Source organism: Octopus bimaculoides, chromosome 30, assembly GCF_046866305.1.
Source record: "Octopus bimaculoides isolate indiv1 chromosome 30, ASM4686630v1, whole genome shotgun sequence".
NCBI lineage: Eukaryota > Metazoa > Mollusca > Cephalopoda > Octopoda > Octopodidae > Octopus > Octopus bimaculoides.
This window is the reverse complement of record NC_142957.1, coordinates 17,614,075-17,638,831: the sequence shown is the minus strand read 5'-3', so window position 1 is coordinate 17,638,831 and position 24,757 is coordinate 17,614,075. Positions and strand designations below refer to the sequence as shown.

The 24,757-nt window shown below is 35.8% G+C and overlaps 1 protein-coding gene and 1 long non-coding RNA gene across 13 annotated transcripts in view; one reads left to right on the top strand and one right to left on the bottom strand.

Annotated features, from left to right (window-relative positions):
* Nucleotides 1-24,757, top strand: part of LOC149130245 (uncharacterized) — a 244,685-nt gene that overhangs the window by 195,979 nt on the left and 23,949 nt on the right. For 2 of the 6 annotated variants that reach the window (XR_016239176.1, XR_016239175.1), the window contains exons 1-3: nucleotides 18,866-19,046; nucleotides 21,199-21,311; nucleotides 22,843-23,448. This is a non-coding gene — a long non-coding RNA (uncharacterized LOC149130245). Of the gene's footprint in view, nucleotides 1-18,843; nucleotides 19,047-21,198; nucleotides 21,312-22,842; nucleotides 23,449-24,757 lie in introns of those variants that run through there. The other 4 variants (XR_016239172.1, XR_016239171.1, XR_016239173.1 and 1 more) reach the window with 4 other exon arrangements.
* The window catches only part of LOC106879217 (uncharacterized), a 62,239-nt gene that overhangs the window by 17,174 nt on the left and 20,308 nt on the right, over nucleotides 1-24,757 (bottom strand). For 3 of the 7 annotated variants that reach the window (XM_089346034.1, XM_089346038.1, XM_089346040.1), the window contains exons 1-7: nucleotides 18,239-18,506; nucleotides 16,041-16,117; nucleotides 8,710-8,810; nucleotides 8,180-8,331; nucleotides 6,259-6,415; nucleotides 1,034-4,860; nucleotides 158-194 (exon numbers count right to left, since the gene is read on the bottom strand). In XM_089346034.1, coding sequence (XP_089202160.1) covers nucleotides 158-194; nucleotides 1,034-4,860; nucleotides 6,259-6,415; nucleotides 8,180-8,331; nucleotides 8,710-8,793 — 4,257 coding nt within the window. In that variant the 5' untranslated portion in view covers nucleotides 8,794-8,810; nucleotides 16,041-16,117; nucleotides 18,239-18,506. Of the gene's footprint in view, nucleotides 1-157; nucleotides 195-1,033; nucleotides 4,861-6,258; nucleotides 6,416-8,179; nucleotides 8,332-8,709; nucleotides 8,811-16,040; nucleotides 16,118-17,140; nucleotides 17,746-18,238; nucleotides 18,507-24,757 lie in introns of those variants that run through there. The other 4 variants (XM_089346039.1, XM_089346035.1, XM_089346036.1 and 1 more) reach the window with 2 other exon arrangements.

Sequence of the window (24,757 nt, the reverse complement as noted above, 5' to 3'; positions counted from 1 at the left end):
ATACAAACCATTCTTCAAATTAGTTTATAACATTAATATATTCCTCACTTATCAAATCTCAACAATTCTTCATTTTATTATATTTTTCAATGATATTAATATTGAACAGATCGATAAAATACTAGGGAGTGTATATAATATGTATATGTTAACTAACCTGGGACAGCATCAAGGTCACCACATCATATTGTTCACTGAAAGGAATGGACGAGGAAAGAAAAATATAGAAAATACGAAAATCATAGAGGTTGAGATAATTAATAATTATTAGGTCAGTAATTAATGAAAACAGATATAATGAGCTACTTACAACCTATTTACATCAATAATTATATAGACAAACATACATATAATCGATATATACACTCTAACCAGTTAATGAATCATATACACACATCTGAATAAACACCACAATGTTTTCTATGGTACAACGAACAGCAAGTTGACCTTAGCTGGATTTGAACTCGAAATGTCATGGGTCATTAATAAATACCTACAGTGATGAGAAGCAGGAAGAGGATAGAATCCCTGAATATCACTGGTATAGATTATATTGACCCCAAAGTGACAATAGATACTCTGGCAGTATTTGAACTTGGAACAAAAAAAAAACAAAAGTAAATCCTGTAAGGGGATGGTTCCGTCATTTAACCCTGAGTCAGAGGAAAAAGGGACATTATAAAAGAGGCATAGAGAGAGAGATAGTGAGAGAGAGAGAGAGAGAGAGAGAGAGAGAGAGAGAGTGGGTAGTTGGGGGTTTATGTGGAATCAAACAAAGAAGAGAAAGGATTTGAACCTATAATGTTGTGGTATGGGGGATGAGGTGGAATAAAGGATTTAGTCAGGTGACAAAAACAAGAATAATAATTATGGAGACGATTAATTAATGTGGTAGATTACAGTGTCATTACAGTATGAGAGAGGGTAGAAGGATGACCCATGGTGGGATTATGATATGATTGATTCAGTAAAACAAAACATTATTGAAAGGTAAGAAAGAGATTTGGATATTCCGGATCCAATGAGGACTTACCTTACAACTGCCAGATCTAGAGGTGTGTTACCAGATTTATTTATCTTACTGTTATTAATGCCAGGATGCTGCAGTAACAGTCTAACAGTCTCTGTGCGTTCCTTTGCACAGGCGCCGTGTAGAGCTGTGTCACCATCACTGTTTTCCATATTTATATCAATACCAGGCTTGTTCAGTAGATGTTGAACAATGTCTGTGTGTCCATTAGCACACGCAACATATAGTGGTGTTTCACCATCATTATCCACCACATTAACATTAATGCCAGACTTCTTCAACAGATGTTCAACAATGTCTGTGTGTCCACGAGCACAGGCCAGAGATAGAGGTGTGTCACCATGATTATTTTTTACACTGACGACCATTCCAGATTGCTGCAGTAGAAGTTTAAAAGTCTCTGGCTTTCCATTTATACATGCCCGATGTAGAGGTGTGTTACCGTGTTTATCTACCATACAGACGTCAATACCAGACTTTTTCAACAGATGCTTAAGAATGTCTGTGTGCCCACCAGCACTGGCCAGATGTATGGGTGTTTCACCATCATTATTTGTCGCATTTACGTTAATGCTAGACTGCTTCAGTAGATGTTCAACAGTTTCTGGCTCTCCATTTATACATGCTCGATGTAGAGGTGTGTTACCATATTTATTTACCACACGGACGTCAGTGCCAGACTTTTTCAACAGATGTTTAATAATGGCTGTGTGTCCACGAGCACTGGCCAGATGTAATGGTGTTTCACCATCATTATTTGCCGCCTTTACGTTAATGCTAGACTGCTTCAGTAGACGTTCAACAGTCTCTAGGTGTCCTTTCATACAGGCGAGATGTAGTGCTGTGTTCTCATTGTTATCCACAATATTTATATTAATATTAGGCTGCTTCAGTAGCTGTTCAACAATGTCTGTGCGTCCACAGCCACAGGCCAGAGATAGAGGTGTGTCACCATGATTATTTTTTACACTGACGACCATTCCAGATTGCTGCAGTAGAAGTTTAAAAGTCTCTGGCTCTCCATTTATACATGCTCGATGTAGAGGTGTGTTACCATATTTATTTACCACACACACGTCAATGCCAGTCTTTTTCAACAGATGCTTAACAATCTTTGTGTGTCCAAGAGCACTGGCCAGATGTAATGGTGTTTCACCATCATTATTTGCCGCATTTACATTAATGCTAGACTGCTTCAGTAGATGTTCAACAGTCTCTGCATGTCCTTTCATACAGGCAAGATGTAGTGCTGTGTCCCCATCGTTATCTCCAATATTTACATTTATATCAGGCTGTTTCAGTAGCTGTTCAACAATGTCTGTGTGTCCACGAGCACAGGCCAGAGATAGAGGTGTGTCACCATGATTATTTTTTACACTGACGACCATTCCAAATTGCTGCAGTAGAAGTTTAAAAGTCTCTGGCTCTCCATTTATACATGCCCGATGTAGAGGTGTGTTACCAGATTTATTTACCATACGGACGTCAATGCCAGACTTTTTCAACAGATGTTTAACAATCTTTGTGTGTCCACCAGCACTGGCCAGATATAATGGTGTTTCACCATCATTATTTGCCGCATTTACATTAATGCTAGACTGCTTCAGTAGATGTTCAACAGTCTCTGCATGTCCTTTCATACAGGCGAGATGTAGTGCTGTGTCCCCATCGTTATCTCCAATATTTACATTTATATCAGGCTGTTTCAGTAGATGTTCAACAATCTCTGTGTGTCCACGAGCACTGGCCAGACGTAATGGTGTTTTAGCATCATTATTTGCCGCATTTACGTTAATGCTAGACTGCTTCAGTAGATGTTCAACAGTCTCTAGGTGTCCATTCATACAGGCCAAATGTAGTGCTGTGTCCCCATCGTTATCCACAATATTTACATTTATATCAGGTTGGTTCAGTAGATGTTCAACAATGTCTGTGCGTCCACAGCCACAGGCCAGAGATAGAGGTGTGTCACCATGATTATTTTTTACACTGACGACCATTCCAGATTGCTGCAGTAGAAGTTTAAAAGTCTCTGGCTCTCCATTTATACATGCCCGATGTAGAGGTGTGTTACCATATTTATTTACCACACACACGTCAATGCCAGTCTTTTTCAACAGATGCTTAACAATCTTTGTGTGTCCAAGAGCACTGGCCAGATGTAATGGTGTTTCACCATCATTATTTGCCGCATTTACGTTAATGCTAGACTGCTTCAGTAGATGTTCAACAGTCTCTGCATGTCCTTTCATACAGGCAAGATGTAGTGCTGTGTCCCCATCGTTATCTCCAATATTTACATTTATATCAGGCTGTTTCAGTAGCCGTTCAACAATGTCTGTGTGTCCACGAGCACAGGCCAGAGATAGAGGTGTGTCACCATGATTATTTTTTACACTGACGACCATTCCAAATTGCTGCAGTAGAAGTTTAAAAGTCTCTGGCTCTCCATTTATACATGCCCGATGTAGAGGTGTGTTACCAGATTTATTTACCACACGGACGTCAATGCCAGTCTTTTTCAACAGATGTTTAACAATCTTTGTGTGTCCACCAGCACTGGCCAGATATAATGGTGTTTCACCATCATTATTTGCCGCATTTACATTAATGCTAGACTGCTTCAGTAGATGTTCAACAGTCTCTGCATGTCCTTTCATACAGGCGAGATGTAGTGCTGTGTCCCCATCGTTATCTCCAATATTTACATTTATATCAGGCTGTTTCAGTAGATGTTCAACAATCTCTGTGTGTCCACGAGCACTGGCCAGACGTAATGGTGTTTTAGCATCATTATTTGCCGCATTTACGTTAATGCTAGACTGCTTCAGTAGATGTTCAACAGTCTCTAGGTGTCCATTCATACAGGCCAAATGTAGTGCTGTGTCCCCATCGTTATCCACAATATTTACATTTATATCAGGTTGGTACAGTAGATGTTCAACAATGTCTGTGCGTCCACAGCCACAGGCCAGAGATAGAGGTGTGTCACCATGATTATTTTTTACACTGACGACCATTCCAGATTGCTGCAGTAGAAGTTTAAAAGTCTCTGGCTCTCCATTTATACATGCCCGATGTAGAGGTGTGTTACCATATTTATTTACCACACACACGTCAATGCCAGTCTTTTTCAACAGATGCTTAACAATCTTTGTGTGTCCAAGAGCACTGGCCAGATGTAATGGTGTTTCACCATCATTATTTGCCGCATTTACATTAATGCTAGACTGCTTCAGTAGATGTTCAACAGTCTCTGCATGTCCTTTGATACAGGCAAGATGTAGTGCTGTGTCCCCATCGTTATCTCCAATATTTACATTTATATCAGGCTGTTTCAGTAGATGTTCAACAATGTATGTGTGTCCATGAGTACAGGCCAGAGATAGAGGTGTGTCACCATAATTATTTTTTACACTGACGACCATTCCAGATTGCTGCAGTAGAAGTTTAAAAGTCTCTGGCTCTCCATTTATACATGCCCGATGTAGAGGTGTGTTACCAGATTTATTTACCACACGGACGTCAATGCCAGTCTTTTTCAACAGATGCTTAACAATCTTTGTGTGTCCACCAGCACTGGCCAGATGTAATGGTGTTTCACCATCATTATTTGCTGCATTTACGTTAATGCTAGACTGCTTCAGTAGATGTTCAACAGTCTCTAGGTGTCCTTTCATACAGGCGAAATGTAGTGCTGTGTCCCCATCGTTATCCACAATATTTACATTAATATCAGGCTGTTTCAGTAGATGTTCAACAATCTCTGTGTGTCCATGAGCACTGGCCAGATATAATGGTGTCTCATCATTGTTATTTTGTTGATTTATCTGAAAAATAAAAAGAAAGATTCTAAAAATGGTGGCTAGGAGTGGAAGTGTAGAAGTCTTAAAGAATATTCAGAAGCAGAAGATAAGGAGTAAGGTGGAATGATGATGGGTGGCCTTGAGTAAGTAAATAAGCTTTCTATTGTGTTTATATTGTATTTACACTCACACATGCACGCACACATACACACACACACATGATGTATACATACATATGTGTATGTGCATGCACACTGACCCACACATATGTGCATAAGCAAATAAAAAGGAAACGGCTCGAATAACGGACAGAGTCAACGTCTGTTGAAAAGGTTGCAAGATGTAACGAAAATTTAACAAAAAACAAGTAAACGAGTGGAAACTTAACCGGTGAGTGTGTTAAGTAATAAGGCACTAAAAGAGAATGACTCTCCCAGGCACAACAATATATATGTGTGTATATATGTATATGTATCCATACATACGGCCATAATAAGTTTAAGACAGTTCTCTTCCTTCATTAATTTATTTCTAACAAAACTGTATAAAATTATTTTACTTTTTGCAGTTTATGTAGAATTGTTTTCTCTTTTGAACGATATAGGCTTTATATATCTTTCTACAATTTGAATAATCTTAATGTGCAATTAATTCAAATGATTAAAAATTGTCGGCCAAACAAATTTAAGATCGCACCAACGTTATTTTATATAAGACTGCACCAAGATTGTGCATATTAATAAACCAAATGCGTGGTCGTATGGCTGGTCGTACTGCACTGTTTTGTTTAATAATTGAACATTGTTATTCGCTATGAGAAAGTGTCGTAATATCAGCCTGTTACTAGATCAAAGATCACGTTGCTTCATTAACAAAATGTGTCCTCCGTGAACATTAGCAAACAATTAGGATGCAGCAAAATGGCTTGTGTTCAAGCATGGAAGCTTGACCAAGTCACTGGCCAATACAAATTTCCGCAAAGAACGGGTGCTCCGAGAAAAACAACAGTACAGATGGATCAGCGAATTCATAGGCTCTCTGAAAGTAACCGAATGCTAACAACAGGCGACATTTGCAAGCAATCATCTGATGAGAGTGACATCAGCTTTACACCACAAACTGTCAGAAACTGCCTCAAAGAATTTGGACTGTTCAGCTGGGTTGCTCAAAAGAAGCTGATAATTTCTGAGACAAACTGGTAGAAGTGGATCAAGTTTGCTAAAAGCCATACTGAATGGATGGCTGAAGATTACTGATGCTGCTTCTTTAGGGTACTATTAACTACATTTTAGATTCCATCGGAACTAAATACAAGTCTAACCAAAATTGTTTATACATGTCGTGTTAGTATTCTAAAAAATAGCCCGAATTCTGATCTTTCCAACTCTACATACATACACACATGCATATACACTCACTAACCTGTAAAATGTTGTTTGCTGAGCCATTTAACAGGACTTCAACTACATCTACATAGTTCTTCTTCACAGCCGTATGGAGAGGTGTGTTGCCTTTTAAGTCCTGCTTGTTAATATTGATTCCCTTGGAGATCAGAAAGGCCACAGCATCACGTTTATTGCTGAAAGTAAGAAATATAAACATCACAGACATTGACATAAGAATTATATTGAATCTACACTCATGTTCAATACATAAATATTAAACATACAGAAGTGTAAGTATGGATATGAGAGAGAGAGAGAGAGAGAGAGAGAGAGAGAGAGAGAGAGAGAGAGACACACACACACACACACATCATATTTTCTGATATATAAGGTACAGCCAAAAGTCACCCTTTGCCTTATATGCTGAAGGTCAGGCTTTGGGTAGACTCCAACATGTTCTAGAAGCAAAAGAACAGGAAGGGTGGCTAGGTTGATGGGGTGTAAGGAGAAATTGCAAGGGTGTATGGAGAAAGTAAGGGGGAGTTAGAAATGGGATAGGGGTGTGAATATGCAGGATGAGGAACAAGGGTTTAGGGAGGAAGTGTCAATGACAGATATGAGTCCAGTGGAAGTTAAAGGTGAGAGTAAGTGATGACTAAAGGTTGGGAATTGATAGTATAGGAATGAATGTTGTGAATGGTAGAGGAGTGATCAATGGCGCATATGAATTAGGAGGAAGGTCAAGGGTTTAGGTGCTGATTGGCAGAATAGGAGGGTGAAGAGCAACAGGATAATTCAGTAGACAGGAGAAGGATGAGATAAAGGGAGATGATGATGTGTGTGTGTGTGGGTGTGGTGGGTGTAGGCTACAAGAGTATGAGTGGAGAGAAAGATTGGGAGGAAGAGAGAGAAATGTATGGTAGTAATATGAAGTGAACAGGAAGAGATTAAGTGGAAAGAAGAGAGATAATTTCGAAGCATCGAAGAGGTAAGGGTGATCACTGCAAAATGTGAGTGGAGAGGGACAATGTTAAATATGAAGGATGGATGTTAAGTGAAGTGGTTCTGGCTGATGAGAAAGATAACTGCTATCACAGAAAAGATGAAGAAAATATGTAGTTCTCTAATCATTTAATTACAGTTGTAGAATAATGTACTTTGATATGTGATAGGAAATGAGGGGATGAAGTAGAAGTTTTGATGAGAAAATTAGACAAATGGTCTAATTGTGTATATAGATATTGTATTTCTGAAATTCAGTTTTGCTGAGATGGGTGGGTTTCCTTGGGCACAAGATATTATCAGTCATCCCTGAGATCAACTTTCACTATTCTATTCCAAGTCTCCCTTTGCCATAAGTTCCACCCATCCTAAGTGACTGACACTTCTTTATAAAGCTGTCCTCCTCAATACACATCACATGACCATACCAGTGCTGTCTTCTCTCTCATACACTTCATCTGATTTCATTTATACCCAATTCTTCTCTCAATACATTTGCATTTTGTCATACATATACACTGATGTTTCACATCCAGTGGAATACACTACCTTCATTCCGTTCTAGTCTTCGCATGTCTTCTGCATTCAAGATCTATCCACAATTACTGTTTAGCACAAGTGTTATACATTCTGTTTTTCATTCTAAGAGGGAAATTTCTTGTTACTGACAAGAGTAATAGCTCTTTGAACTTTCCTTATTTTGTTCTTATTTCAAAATATCTCCAAAACAAGATAATTTACAAAGTTCTGTTTCGACAATAGATAAACAAAATGACTTTTATAATTGAAAAATAAAGTGGATTCATGGAGAAAATAATAAGATGTTGTTTGTTACTAATATCATGTTGTCTTCATGTCACACTGCCACTACTATGGCATCTTTGGATATTCAACCTGTCTGCAATTGGAAGAAATTTAGAAACAAATCTGAAGGATTTGGTTAATTCTGAACTTACCATTCCACAGCATAATCAAAAGCTGTTTTATTATCTTCGTCCTTCATGTCCAAATCAGCTCTGGCTTTGATTAAGAAATTCATAATATCTATATTGCCCACTTTGCAGGCAGCCATCAGATATGTCAGTCCACATGAATTAGTTTTGTTAATCTGAAGTTCAGAAAAGGTAGGCATGTAAAATATATTGAAGGAGAAAGAAAGAAAGAGAAGAGAGAGTACGGAAGAAGATGCTTGGATGAGAAAAAGGGATATAAAAGAGAAAGAAAGATGAAGAAGAAAGATTAATGTATAAATACACATACAGACACACACGTATTTCCTACCAAAACACTCCATTGCAGTGGGTGATGATGGGCTTCCCTCTCAGTCACATTCCATCAACTCTGACATGCTTCAAGGTTTGGCTAAATATTTATGAATTCTAGTGATGAGGGTTAGAAATGAAAGACCTGTGTTTATTTAGGAACACTTAATATTGTGTATAAAATAACAGTCAACTGTGAGAAAACTTTAAACAGAACAACTTACTTTCCGTGGATTTTGTTTAATATATTTTTGAATGTATTGAGTGTCTCCAAGCAAAATCTTATTTATATTCTTATCAACTTCCATCTTTTAAATGAAATATGCTAGAAAAAGAAAGAAATGAAAAGTTTCAAAACTTTATGAAGTCAGGTAAACAACAATATAAAGAAGACTAACAAACCTAACAACAGTCATTGTGTTGTGTCTCTTGGTCAGCTACATTACTCTGCTTATCGCAGTCTGACTGGTGACAATTAAACCCTGAATATTGGAATGTTGGAGACCCTGTTCATGTTGAGCTTGGATTTGTGGGTCATACCTCAGCCAGATGGAGACACTGTATATCTTGTGCAATAGATCATTCCTCAGAAAGATGTAAATACAGTACACTTTCAGCTGTGCGTCTATGGATAATACCTTGTTATTCAACTCATCGATTATGGGCCGCAGGTGTGTTTGATCAGAACTTACCTGGAGCTACTCAGCAACAAATTCCTACATCTCAAAAGTGATGGAAATTTGGTTGTCATAAACAACCAAATTCTTTATCAATTTCGATGTCATTCTCTATTCTGTGACCATCACCATAGTTCCATATTTTCTAAACACACACATATGCTTTTCGGTTATTTCTTCATGTTAGTCAGTATCAGAAAGCATCACCCAAGGATGAAGTTTGCTCAACATATCAGAAGATGAGATTAATAAAGATTTTAATTGATTACCAAAAATATTATGTTATTAAAACATATTTTATAATGAAGGACCCATCACATAGTATGGGATAATAATTTATTTATTTATAGAAGGATTAAGATAGAAAACACTTAATCCTTGAAGTAAACTTCACACACAAGATTTACAACAATATTAAAGCTTGAGTTGATAGAATTCTTAGGCTGCCAGACAAAATGCTTAATGGCATTTCTTCCGACTTTACATTCTGGGATCAAATGCTGTCAGGCTTCACTTTGCTTTTCAACGTTTTGGATGGAATAAGTACCAGTCATGTACTGGGGTTGATGTAATCGGTTTGTCCCCTTCCTTTGAATTACTAGCCTTGTACCAAATCTTGAGACAAATATTAAAGCATGAAATTTGGAAGACCAGGAAAGATTATTTGTTTTTAAGGTCCTCTGTCTTCCTGACATGACAGAAATGTAGAAAGAACACAAGAAAGAAATAAAACAAGATATTGATTCTATAAAAGAAGAGAGTGGCGGCGCAATGGCCCAGTGGTTAGGGCAGCAGACTCGCGATTGTAGGATCACGGTTTCGATTCCCAGACCGGGCGTTGTGAGTGTTTATTGAGCGAAAACACCTAAAATGCTCCACGAGGCTCCGGCAGGGGATGGTGGCGAACCCTGCTGTACTCTTCCACCACAACTTTCTCTCACTCTTTCTTCCTGTTTCTGTTGTACCTGTAATTCAAAGGGTCAGCGTTGTCACACTCTGTGTCACGCTGAATATCCCCCGAGAACTACGTTAAGGGTACACGTGTCTGTGGAGTGCACAACCACTTGTACGTTAATTTCACGAGCAGGCTGTTCCGTTGATCGGATCAACTGGAACCCTGGACGTCATAACCGACGGAGTGCCAACAATAAAAGAAGAGAAATTAATAAAAGAATCGATAGAAAATGTGTGTGTGTGTGTGTATAACAAATGCCTTTTAGTTCTGTGCCAAAGTGTGGCACACTGGGCAAGGGTCTTCCACCACATCCCACGGCTGATCAAGGCTTCTGAGGAGATTTAGGAGACATAAACAGAAAGAAATCTATTTTATATGCATGTATGCACACACATACATGTACGTGTGTTTATGCCTGACTGTGTGTGTGCGTGTGTGTGTGTGTGTGTTTTGTGTGTGTGTGTGTGTGTGTGTGTGTGTGTGTGCCGATGTGTTTGTTTATGTTTTGTCTCTGAATATTTATCCAGCTCAGAATAATGATGTTCCTATTATCTTTCTTATTAGCAAAAGGACCTTTGACAGAAGCGATCCCTTACTTGAGCACCAGATAAAGGTTCGTGTCAGGAAGGGATCAAGTTGTAAACTATGTCTTAATGATATATCCCTCCTAGCAGCATGAGAAAAAAGGTCTAAAAACGAATGACATATATGAATGTAGGTACATGCATACATATGTATAAACAGACACACACACACACACACACACACACACATATATATATATATATATATATATATATATATATAAACATGTATATCATCATCATCATCATCATCATCATCATCATCATCAACGTTTAACATCCGCTTTCCATGCTAGCATGGGTTGGACGATTTGACTGAGGACTGGTGAACCAGATGGCAACACCAGGCTCCAATCTGATTTCACAGAGTTTCTACAGCTGGATGCTCTTCCTAACACCAACACACACACACATATATATATATATATATATATATATATATACATATATTATATATACATATATATATAAACATATATATATATAGTTTTAGGGAAAATAACCAAGTTTCAAGAACTCATCGATGAAAATCCACTATCACATATAGACAAATTAACAATTAAAAACACAATAAATGAGTATAATTTAAAGTAAAGTAAATATCATAAGATAAATATAGTAAAAAGATTACACGTGTTTCATAACTAATTTTCAAATAGAAAGGAAATTTAAATCGATTAAAATCAATTGAAATTATCGAAAATAATTCTATTAAAAAATATAGCTAATCGTCAGATCGTAAGTAGAACAATAATTAGATATATTTATCTCTCAACCAACAATAAGTACCAAATGAATTAATATGAAATACTTATTTTATACAGATAGAAAAATTATTAAAAATATCAAAATATCAAAATAATAACCATTCAATAATCCTCCCTTCATCCATTATAATAACATGTATATTATATACAAAAAACATCTTAAATAAATTATCATTGTTTTAAATTATCACTGTTTTAAATACAATTTGAACAAAGTTTAAGTTTAAAATAATAATGAAGATAAAATTAGTACATATTTAACCGGTGTAATAGTTAAAGCTATACTATTTAAAGTTATAGACGTTTATTTAATTATAATTAAAAATCAATTGAATAATAGAAAAATACAAGAATATTTATTTCTACAAACGCAAGAATAAAAATATGAATGAAAAAATTATGAATGAAAAAATTAGGAAAGAAAAAATTATTATGAATAAAAGATTAAACTTTATATATATATATATATATATATGTATATATATACAAAGTTTTAATTAAAAAAACCTTTAACGATATTATAAACAATAAAGACTAATTACTAATCAAATATTATTAATCAAAAATAATCGAAAATATATCAACACTATTCAAATCGAAGTTTTAATATTATGTTGAAATGAAACTATAACTTCTAAATAATTTAGTGTTAAATAAGTTATCTATTAAAAATAATCTATAAAGAACCAAATAAATAATATAAAAAACAAGAATAAATATTATTTTCAAATAGTAGAAACTATATATATATATATATATATATATATATATATACACACACACATATATATATAAACATATATATATAAACAGTGTGTGTGTTTATTACCGGCATAATGCCTCTCCCAAGGTTTAATTGTAACATATATATATATATATATATATATAAACACACACATAGATATATATAGATATAAACACACACACATATATATATATAAATACATATATATATATAAACACACACACACACATATATATATAGGCTTATACATATATACTGGCTTCATCCACCCCCAGCCTTTGCATGTCCTCTGCATTCACGACTCTCTACCTTATAGCATTGCTGTTCGTATACATACATCATAGAATCGTCCTTTCACTCAGAGAGAGAAACCTTTGGTTGCCAACTGGTCAAAGCTCTCTTAATTTTCACTATCCTATTCTTATTCCAGCAATTACACTTCCCATACATCATCCCCAACAGCTAATTGGGCTCCTTAGGTCGTAGAAATTATCCACTAGCTCTAAAGGGCTTTCAGGGGTCTTTGAGAAAATCGATTTCCTGAGTATCTATAGTTTTCACGACTCCCGTGCATCTTCCACAAACCAAAACTACTTTCTCTGATAACCTGCAAATAATCTCACTGCACCTCATGTGTGTCCATAACTTACACAGGGTACATCGCATGGACACGTAAAAGCACCCACTACACTCTCTGAGTGGTTGGCGTTAGGAAGGGCATCCAGCTGTAGAAACTCTGCCAAATTAGATTGGAGCCTGGTGTAGCCATCTGGTTTCACCAGTCCTCAGTCAAACTGTCCAACCCATGCTAGCATGGAAAGCAGACGTTAAACGATGATGTAATAAAGAAGCCTAAGCGTTTTAAAAGAAAATGCTGGAAGTTAATAAACTTCTGATCCTTCAGCTTTGTCAAATTAATTAATCTTTCATTCACTTTGTTTCCAATAAATCCTGCATTATCTCGTGGCTTCATGATTCAGAAGCTCTGATTATCTTCAGAATGACATTGTTGAGTAAGTGTGAGAAGCCGAATCTGGCTGGTTTGAACATAAAACAGAATATTTGGGTCTAATACGGTCATTTTGAATTAAAGGTTAAAAAGTATGCCAGGTAAAAACCTTGAGTGAGTGCTACTAGTAACATTGTAACCTAGGACAATCTGTCGAACGGTCGAGTTGTTGGTGTGTTTATGTCCCCCGTCACTTAGCGGTTTGGCAAAAGAGACCGATAGAATAAGTCCTGGGGTGTCGATTTGCTCGACTAAAGGCGGTGCTCCAGCATGGCCAGTCAAAAAAAAAAAAAAGACTGAAACAAGTAAAAGAGTATATATACATATAGAATCGTTTTATGTTCCATATATATATATAATTGTTTGTGTATGATTCTGTGTGTGTTTGTCAGTCCCTGTGAGATTTTTAAAAAAGTGAAAAATTTTCATCCCGAAAGGATGAAAGGCAAAGTCGACCTCGGTGGAATTTGAACTCAGAACGTAAAGACGCTGAGCATTTCGCCCAGTGTGCTAACCACTCTTGTGGGATAAATATATATTTATTTCTCTATTGCCCACAAGGGGCTATACACAGAGGGGACAAACGAGGACAGACAAAGGGATTGAGTCGATTAGATCGACCCCAGTGCGTAACTGGTACTTATTCAATCGACCCCACAAGGATGATAGGCAAAGTCGACCTCGGTGGAATTTGAACTCAGAACATAAAGACAGACGAAATACCATTAAGCATTTCGCCCTGCGTGCTAACGTTGCTGCCAGCTCGCCACCTTGTGGGATAAATATATATTGAAATATCAATAATATTGATCTTTCACTTGTGTTAGTGTTTGATTTCTCTGAATATATTAATTACTTGAGATAGTGTCATTAGGGAATCCTAACCTTGGCCAGGTAATAAAAATGTAACCATTAGTTACAATTATACACCAGGTAATAAAAATTGTAACCATTAGTTACTATTATACACCAGGTGTATGTTCATTGGTGTATCGGATTTGACCTGAGAGCTGTTGAATTTTCAAACAATTCTCATGGCTTACTTTGAGAAATAAAAACAAAATTAATTACCAGAGTCGTTGACGAGCAAGCATAAAGATAAAGATTAATAGACAATGTTTGGTTGTTTTGCTGAAGGCAAAGGTTTATTGCTGAGATAACATCAAAGAATATGAAAGAAACAAAGTTCATATTTCATATCAGTAAAACTGATTTACAAATGAGTGATTCACACACCATAGACATAACTTGAAATATCTCCACCACCACCATTACTATTTAGTCTGTTAACCTATTTCTATTCATAAATAACACATCCACTATTCGGTTGCTATTCACCTCTTTCTCATTGATAAGTCTTCACTTTTAAATAACAATCTCTGTTCCTTAATCCGGCTAAGAATTCGACAGAAACATTTCTTTGATTAACAAATTATAAAATAGGTTTTTGTTTCAAATACTGTATTCATATGTTATCTATAAAAATATATTAAATATATAATTTTTTAAAATTTAATAAGATGTGTAAGTTATATAATGTCATACTATAACTTATTAAAGTCGAAATATTACATCATTAAAATTATTATTTTCTCTAATAACCCAATTGCTAAAGACTTTCTAGCTATGGCCCTCTCATATGTATTCAATATCTAATATGTTTAGTTCACAGATCTATTTAGAGACAACATCATTGGTTTGTAATAAGTCCAGACAAGGTGCAATAATTTTCAGAAGCCATCCATCTGATAAATAATATCCGAGACAGAGAGAAAACATATTTAATGCATTCCACATGAAAATGTTGATGTAGGAGGAAGGTGTGCTGAGAGAAAAATGGATATCTTGTCACCAAATTGTTTGATTCAAGATATATTTACAAATTAAATTTCCAGAACATTTACATTTATATTCAAAGTTTAATATTGAAATAAAAATCAGTTTAAAAATTTTGTTGATTGGAAATAGGAAAAATTAGTTGAGTCATTGCAATATCGCACACAATAACTTGTGGCATGTTATTTTCTCTGTACGATCTGAATTTATATCCGGGTTTGGCCAACATTGCTTTTTTTTTTTATCTTTCAGGGTGTTGATAAATAGACTAATAATAATCTCAGGGGTGAACTTATGGATTATTTAGACATTGGACAAGATGCCTTGTAGCATTTAATCTCTTTTTCTTTGGTGTTCTGAGTTCAAATCCCGCTGTGGCCTACCCGTGTAGTAAACTTAATCCAACCCCTATTCTAACACTACCACTTGGGCCTTGGGGGCCCCCTTTAGCAGAGGGTTTCTCTGTTGTATGCATTCATGTTAGGTATTCTGTGTTGAGGACATCTTCCACCCACCCATCATTCAGAGTCCCTTAAAAAAAAGTTGGTTAAAAGGTAGGGCCCTTCTCACCCCCTCTAAGTGTATAAAATAATGAAGATGAGAAAAAAAACAACCGATTAATTTTACAGGCATAAAATAGATTTACAAACTTTAAATTTCACTTTAGAAATCCGCTGTAAACTACCTAAAATAATTTATTATCAGATGAATATTTTCATCCCTTTAGTTTCCATTAAAGAGTTTTTACATAGTTACAACCAAACTATGTTTTATATTCCGGAAATGTAAATAAAAAATTCTACTTGTAACACTGTAAAATGTTTTCTCACTTCCTAATCTATAAAATACTGTCTGAACACAAAACGAATTCCAATATAAAAGTATATTTACGTTTGAAATAGTTATAATGAATGTTTTTTTATAATGTAAACGCGTTAGCAAATTGTGTGTTAATTATAATAAATATCACAGTAATACTTACCAGAGTTATAATTAGGTTTCAATCTCAGTCTGAAGTTTTTCTGTCTCAGGAGAGAGTCCTGTCTTGCAAATTCAGTTCTGAGAAATACAAAAGCTTCTGTGAAGTTTATTACATACTATACAGGTGTGGCGACTATCTCCTCATGTATGTGTGTGTTTATGCTGTAGTGTGTATATATATATATATAGATATATATATATAAATTCAGAAGAATGGTACAACAAAGCACCAATATTTACTGGAAAATATTTTTGCCAGTATATACGCAGTGCTATACAATAGCGTCGTAATTATATTGATTGCTATTTTCCAGTAAATATTGGTGCCTTGTTGTACCATTCTTCTGAATTTATATATATATACCCTTGTAGGGCTTTATTTTGCTGGAAATTAATACATTTGTATTGAAATATTTTTCATTGATATATATATATGTGTGTGTGTGAGTCGTTTACATAAGGAAACTAATTTCCTGAACCACCTCCCAATTACTCAGACTTTCTTTCTTTCTCTCTCACCTGACGTCATCCCACCCCCACCCTTTTACTTGACCTCTTTCTCGATAAACAACATTCAACGCTTCTAAAGAATGCTTTTTGGGGCGTTTTGTTTCTTTCCACATACACATAGGACAATCTGTCGAATGGTCGAGTTGTTGGTGTGTTTATGTCCCCCGTCACTTAGCGGTTCGGCAAAAGAGACCGATAGAATAAGTCCTGGGGTGTCGATTTGCTAGACTAAAGGCGGTGCTCCAGCATGGCCAGTCAAAACAAAAAAAAAAAGACTGAAACAAGAAAAAGAGTATATATACATATAGAATCGTTTTATGTTCCATATATATATATATTTGTTTGTGTATGATTCTGTGTGTGTTTGTCGGTCTCTGTGAGATTAAAAACAAAAAAAGTGAAAAATTTCTGCAAGCCCTGGGTGATATTGAACCCTGCCCAGGATGTTATTGGTACCTGCATATGCCTTTACCCACAAGACCACCGAAACACAAACGGAAACGTATTTAAAAAATGACATATTTAAACCTATCTTAGCTGAAGATCAATATAACGGGTCGCCAACTTAAATTAATAAAACTGTGTGTTTACCTATGTGTATCATTGCTGTGTGTGTGTCTGTGTTTGTTTATATCTTTTTCCCCTGTCTTTCTAGCCACGAGAACCTTGCTCCAACTATAGATAAAATTATTTCTTTGTAAGTATAAGACCGATAATATTGATAACACACACATATAGATAGGTGGGTGGGGCACAATGAGGAATTTTTACTCCATATTTGACTTTGAGACAAAATGTATTTTTAACAAATGTTCACGAAAAACTAAGGTGAAAAATTTTCGTAAAACGCTTCGCGCAAGCCCTGGGTGATATTGAACACTGCCCAGGAGGTTATTGGTGTCTACATATGCCTTTACCCACAAGACCACCAAGACACCAACAAAAACGTAGTTAAAAAATGACATATTTAAACGCCAATTCTCTTTGAGCATGTAAAGGACAAAGTTGGCTGGGGCAAAACGAGTAAGAACAAGATAAGGCATGTTTGCCTTTTGAATTCTCCAGAAAACTCGCTAATACACATCAGTATCCATCCCTAGACATCAGAAATGTAAAGAAATGAATTAAAATATCTCGGCCAAATGAAAGAGGCTCAGAGAAAATTGGCGGCGGTGTACCAGCACGGCCGCAGCTCTAAGCTGAAACTATAAACAAACAAACATTGTAGGAATTAAATTTTTTTTATTTTTTTTTTATCAAAAAGGTGTTCTACAATTTATTATTCAAAAAGGTGTAGTTCTACAATTTATTTTTCAAAAAGGTGTCGTTCTATAATTTTTTTTTATTGAATTCTGGGAAAAGTTAGGTTTATAAATCCTAATTTTCACTTCCGTAATTGCCGCCAGTAAGATGGAACAGTGGTGTTAGTCGTGGAAGGGGCTACGGGGCGCGAGGAGTAGTCGGGGTTCAAATCCCGCTGCTTGAGCTCGCGCCCCCCTTCCCCTTTCACTTCTTTCATCGCCGGACCATTGACCCTGGCGGGTTTTTACTTCGCGTTATCATTTTTCCTCCTACTCCAGTCCCCCTCCTACTCCTAACCCTCCTAATCCTCTAAGACGAAATTAATTAATTAAATAAATAAATAATAATAAATAAATAAACAAAAAAAAAACATTTCGTACGAAATACCTGCGGCTAAAGAAATGCAGCTAGCTTTACTGATTGAGTGTTTACGAATCGATTGATACATGTAAAGCCATTCCAAAATGGACGGTCTTTGATGGAAGTAACGTGGACGGCCGATGAAGAATTAAGGATTACCTATTATGGCTGCAACAAGGTAGGCAAAGAATAGAATCTTTTTATAACCAAGGTAGAGAATATGCGGCACATCGACCGTTTTCGGCCGAAACCTAAACGCGAAAACGGCTGAGGTGCCGATTGTTTACCTTCGCCATTGTCTTTTATGCTTTACTTGTTTCCACGTACGAGCATTGCGACCATCTCCTCTTAATGCGCTTTACACGAACAAATTTACCCAAGAGTTTTAATTTTGGGTTTAATGTGAACACCCGGCTATATATACGTATGTATATTGGCAAATATTGGGTTGTCCGCAAAGTTCGGGGTTCAAATCCCGCTGCTTGAGCTCGCGCCCCCCTTCCCCTTTCACTTCTTTCATCGCCGGACCATTGACCCTGGCGGGTTTTACTTCGCGTTATCATTTTTCCTCCTACTCCAGTCCCCCTCCTACTCCTAATCCTCTAAGACGAAATTAATTAATTAAATAAATAAATAAATAATAATCAATAAATAAACAAAAAAAAAACATTTCGTACGAAATACCTGCGGCTAAAGAAATGCAGCTAGCTTTACTGATTGAGTGTTTACGAATCGATTGATACATGTAAAGCCATTCCAAAATGGACGGTCTTTGATGGAAGTAACGTGGACGGCCGATGAAGAATTAAGGATTACCTATTATGGCTGCAACAAGGTAGGCAAAGAATAGAATCTTTTTATAACCAAGGTAGAGAATATGCGGCACATCGACCGTTTTCGGCCGAAACCTAAACGCGAAAACGGCTGAGGTGCCGATTGTTTACCTTCGCCATTGTCTTTTATGCTTTACTTGTTTCCACGTACGAGCATTGCGACCATCGCCTCTTAATGCGTTTTACACGAACAAATTGACACAAGAGTCTTAATTTTGGGTTTAATGTGAACACCCGGCTATATATACGTATGTTTATTGGCAAATATTAGGTTGTCCGCAAAGTTCGTGCCGATTTTAAAGGAAACGGAAAGGTCATTACAATTTTAATCAACCGAGAGTGAATCTCCATCTTTCCTTTAACTTGAAAATATCCTCTTGCCAGAATTGAGCTGGTTTCATGGCAAATAAGTCGAAAATTAAGCTACTATAAATCGGCACGAACTTTCCGGACAACTTTCTCTTCAATCGCTGCATTTGTCCAATGTTAAAAATCCTGTTGATGTTTTATATTGTGTTTGTGTAATCAATTGTTGGAGTTACTGGGCTTCATGTTTGGTTGGGGATTCTAGACTGATTAGTGTAATTGTGGTGTGGGCATTAGTGTATCACTGTTTTGTATTCCTTGTCCTTCATCTGGAGTCAGTGAGGGGCTACTGGCATCGACCACGTTCGAATGGTGCTCTTTACATGCCCCCCTAAAGAACAAAAGGACTGCAGCTGGAAGTGCTCAGGTGTCACTGGGGCAGGCATTGACGATTCAGCGCTTAGGAATGCTTCTGTAGGAGAAAATGTAGACCTTATTAAATATGCAGTGACCCCGAAATTTATGTCCTCTTAAGGGGTTTTTGCTTAATAAAAAAAAAAAAAAAGGTTTTTCTCAACATTCTTGAGTAGTTATAAAATTAAAATCAGATGCTTCAGAGGCCCACCTGAGCTGTGATCTTGAATTGAATCTGTAGCAAATTTTCTTTTATCTAAATTTAATTATTGACCTTTGAAATGGACAAGTCTTCACTTGAATCCTCTGAATTCTTCTTTTGTTTGTTTATGCAATTGAACAATAACCAGAACTGTGAAGCCTTTCTAAGTTTTCTCCTGGATTCGGCATTCACAATGTGAAGCAATTGTAGGGATGGGCTTGGATGGACTCTGTTCTCGTTTCCTTACACTTTATTTTTATATATTATTTTAGTTCCATTGCCTTAAATTTTTAGTGGTGTATATTATTCATTCCATGTATTTTTCTTTGTTCGACTTGTGTTACCCTTTTAGCTTTTATTCGTGCATATGTGTATACTGCTGGCTTTTACCATTTGGGGCCCTGTTGTTTTGACCAGAGGACACCTCCTCAGCTACATTTTGGTGTAAATAGTTTGAGGTTTAGTTCAGTAGAAAAAGTCACATCAAAATAGGGGAGGCCTAAAGATGGGTGGTAAGGCAGGTGTTCATTTTAAAATAAAGTATTCTTTTCTTAGGCTTAAATGTCGAAAAAAGGTATTGGTTAAAAGTGCTTATATGCTAAATTTACTTTTTAAATTTCAGAATTAATTAAAAAGGGTTTGTTTTTTGTAAATCAAATTTATATTAATGGGATGTAGGTAATTTTAAATTGTGTATATCTGATATGCTTTAGATCTAGATTAGCAACAGTCAGTGCTACTATCACCAACTGACAATCTAGGTTTGCCTAGTAACTGATGGTTTTGGGGGTCTTGTTGTTTGTCACTGTTGGTGAGTCCTTGGGATAGGCTAATGTACGGAATGCAAGCCAAATGATTGAAGTAATAATAATACAGTAAGGTTTTCTTGAAGCATTGACAGGTGTGGTTATGTGATAGAGAAGTTTGCTTCCCAACCACACGGTTCTGGTTTCAGTCCCACTGCAGATATATGTGCGACTGTGTTGGTGTTTACATCCTCATGAAAGACACAACATAGGTGGCAGGCCGTTTTGGTAAGAAAGCTTAGCAAGAGCCTATGTATACATTTTAATTAAAATATATTTCGTTTTTGCCAGATTAGATTTGTTTCATTAAATTACCAAATTTCTCGTCAAAGGTTAAATCCACATTTTCCTATCCTGCCCCAACCCCAACATAGAATATTTTCTTCCTTGTTTTTTCAATCAATAAAATCCACGTGTATTTCTCAGTTTCAAAGTTGTCGCAGTGTTTCTGTCATGTGCTGTGAAAAAGGGGTAAGTGATACGAGGGATCATACAGCACTGCTTCATACAACCTATGGGCCTGCAGATGACATGGAAAGGTAGGCACACTCTTATATATATATATATACACACACATATGCAGTCACTACTAGATTCATAATATATACAAACATACACAATGTTTAAGTGTCGTTACTACATATTTAGTTTCTATATAATATATACATACACACAAGCACATGCATACATTACTTGATTCATAATATATACACATACATTACTAGATTCATATATACACACACATTAGTTGATTCATAATATATACACATTACTCGATTCATGATATATACACATACATTCATAATATATACACATACGTTACTAGATTCATATATACACACATTACTTGATTCATAATATATAGACACAAGCGCATACATACATTACTTGATCCATAATATATACACATACATTACTCGATTCACAATATATACACACATTACTCGATTCATAAAATATACACACAAGCACATACAGACATTACTAGATTCATATATACACACATTACTTGATTCATAATATATACACACAAGCATATGCAGACATCACTCGATTCATAATATATATATATACACAAGCACATACATACGTTACTAGCTTCATAACATATACCTTACTCGATTCATATATACACACACAAGCACATCCACACATAATATACACACATACATTACTCGATTCATGATATATACACATACATTACTAGATTCATATATACACACAAGCACATACAGACATTACTTGATTCGTAATATATACACACTAGATTCATATATAAACACACACATTACTCGATTCATAAATATACACACAAGCACATTACTTGATTCATAATATATAGACATACATTACTAGATTCATAATATATACACATACATTACTCGATTCATAATATATACACATACGTTACTAGATTTATATATACACACACACACATTACTAGATTCATAGCACATACAGACATTACTTGATTCACAATATATACACACATTACTCGATTCATAATATATAGACACAAGCGCATACATACATTACTCGATCCATAATATATACACATACATTACTAGATTCAGATATACACACATTAGTCGATTCATAAATATATACACACATTACTCGATCCATAATATATACACATACGTTACTCGATGCATAATATATACATTACTCGACTCATAATATATACACACATACATTACTAGATGCATATATACACACACATTACTTGATTCATAATATATACACACAAGCACACACATACAGACATTACTTGATTCGTAATGTATACACACATACATTACTCGATTCATAATATATACACACATTACTCGATTCATAATATATACACACATTACTCGATTCATAATATATACACACATTACTCGATTCATAATATATACACACATACATACATTACTAGTTCCATATATACACACATACATTACACGATTCATATATACACACAGACATTACTCGACTGTTCCTTCGAAACGCGGAGTAGACGGGACAACTGATGAAGGGAAATTTATATGTCGTCTCTCTGTTTTCTTTCGTTGTTCAATAAAAAAGTTCGTTTCTTTGTTGTGATGTCCTGTACCCATGTTTGGATATGTGCATATATTATTATATGATGGAACGCCATGCATCTTTCTCCAAGTAAGTTTTATCATAATAATTACTTTCCTGTCTATCTATCTCTCTTGTTCTTTGGTTTCTATATATACAATATTTAAATATGATTACTTTCTATACATTTATGTATGATAGTTTAGTGTCTACAATGTTTAAGTACGATAATTTAGTGTCTCCTCCTCAGCTACATTTTGGTGTAAATAGTTTGAGGTTTAGTTCAGTAGAAAAAGTCACATCAAAATAGGGAAGGCCTAAAGATGGGTGGTAAGGCAGGTGTTCATTTTCAATTATCATAAATTTTAAAATAAAGTATTCTTTTCTTAAGCTTAAATGATAGAAAAATTTAATTAATTAAATAAATAAACAAAAAAAAAACATTTCGTACGAAATACCTGCGGCTAAAGAAATGCAGCTAGCTTTACTGATTGAGTGTTTACGAATCGATTGATACATGTAAAGCCATTCCAAAATGGACGGTCTTTGATGGAAGTAACGTGGACGGCCGATGAAGAATTAAGGATTACCTATTATGGCTGCAACAAGGTAGGCTAAAGAATAGAATCTTTTTATAACCAAGGTAGAGAATATGCGGCACATCGACCGTAACCTAAACGCGAAAACGGCTGAGGTGCCGATTGTTTACCTTCGCCATTGTCTTTTATGCTTTACTTGTTTCCACGTACGAGCATTGCGACCATCGCCTCTTAATGCGCTTTACACGAACAAATTTACCCAAGAGTCTTAATTTTGGGTTTAATGTGAACACCCGGCTATATATACGTATGTTTATTGGCAAATATTAGGTTGTCCGCAAAGTTCGTGCCGATTTTAAAGGAAACGGAAAGGTCATTACAATTTTAATCAACCGAGAGTGAATCTCCATCTTTCCTTTAACTTGAAAATATCCTCTTGCCAGAATTGAGCTGGTTTCATGGCGAATAAGTCGAAAATTAAGCTACTATAAATCGGCACGAACTTTCCGGACAACTTTCTCTTCAATCGCTGCATTTGTCCAATGTTAAAAATCCTGTTGATGTTTTATATTGTGTTTGTGTAATCAATTGTTGGAGTTACTGGGCTTTATGTTTGGTTGGGGATTCTAGACTGATTAGTGTAATTGTGGTGTGGGCATTTGTGTATCACCCTTTTGTATTCCTTGTCCTTCATCTGGAGTCAGTGAGGGGCTACTGGCATCGACCACGTTCGAATGGTGCTCTTTACATGCCCCCCTAAAGAACAAAAGGACTGCAGCTGGAAGTGCTCAGGTGTCACTGGGGCAGGCATTGACGATTCAGCGCTTAGGAATGCTTCTGTAGGAGAAAATGTAGACCTTATTAAATATGCAGGGACCCCGAAATTTATGTCCTCTTAAGGGGTTTTTGCTTAATTAAAAAAAAAAAAAATCACTGTAAATGTAGTGTTAGAGGGGAGAATAATTTGGTTAGGGGATATATTGGGAGCACTATTGATTTTAAAAGGAGATATAGGTTCCACATGAGCTCATTTTCGAATGCCAAATACTCCAATTCTACTGCATTGGCATATTATATTCATGATTTGAAGACGAGGAATATGAGCTATACTATTGAATGGTTAGGCCTATCCAAAGCCCCCACACCTTAATGAATTTTCTTATGTGCTCCCTTTTTGTAATAGGTTTTTCTCAACATTCTTGAGTAGTTATAAAATTAAAATCAGATGCCCACCTGAGCTGTGATCTTGAATTGAATCTGTAGCAAATTTTCTTTTATCTAAATTTAATTATTGACCTTTGAAATGGACAAGTCTTCACTTGAATCCACTGAATTCTTCTTTTGTCTGTTTATGCAATTGAACAATAACCAGAACTGTG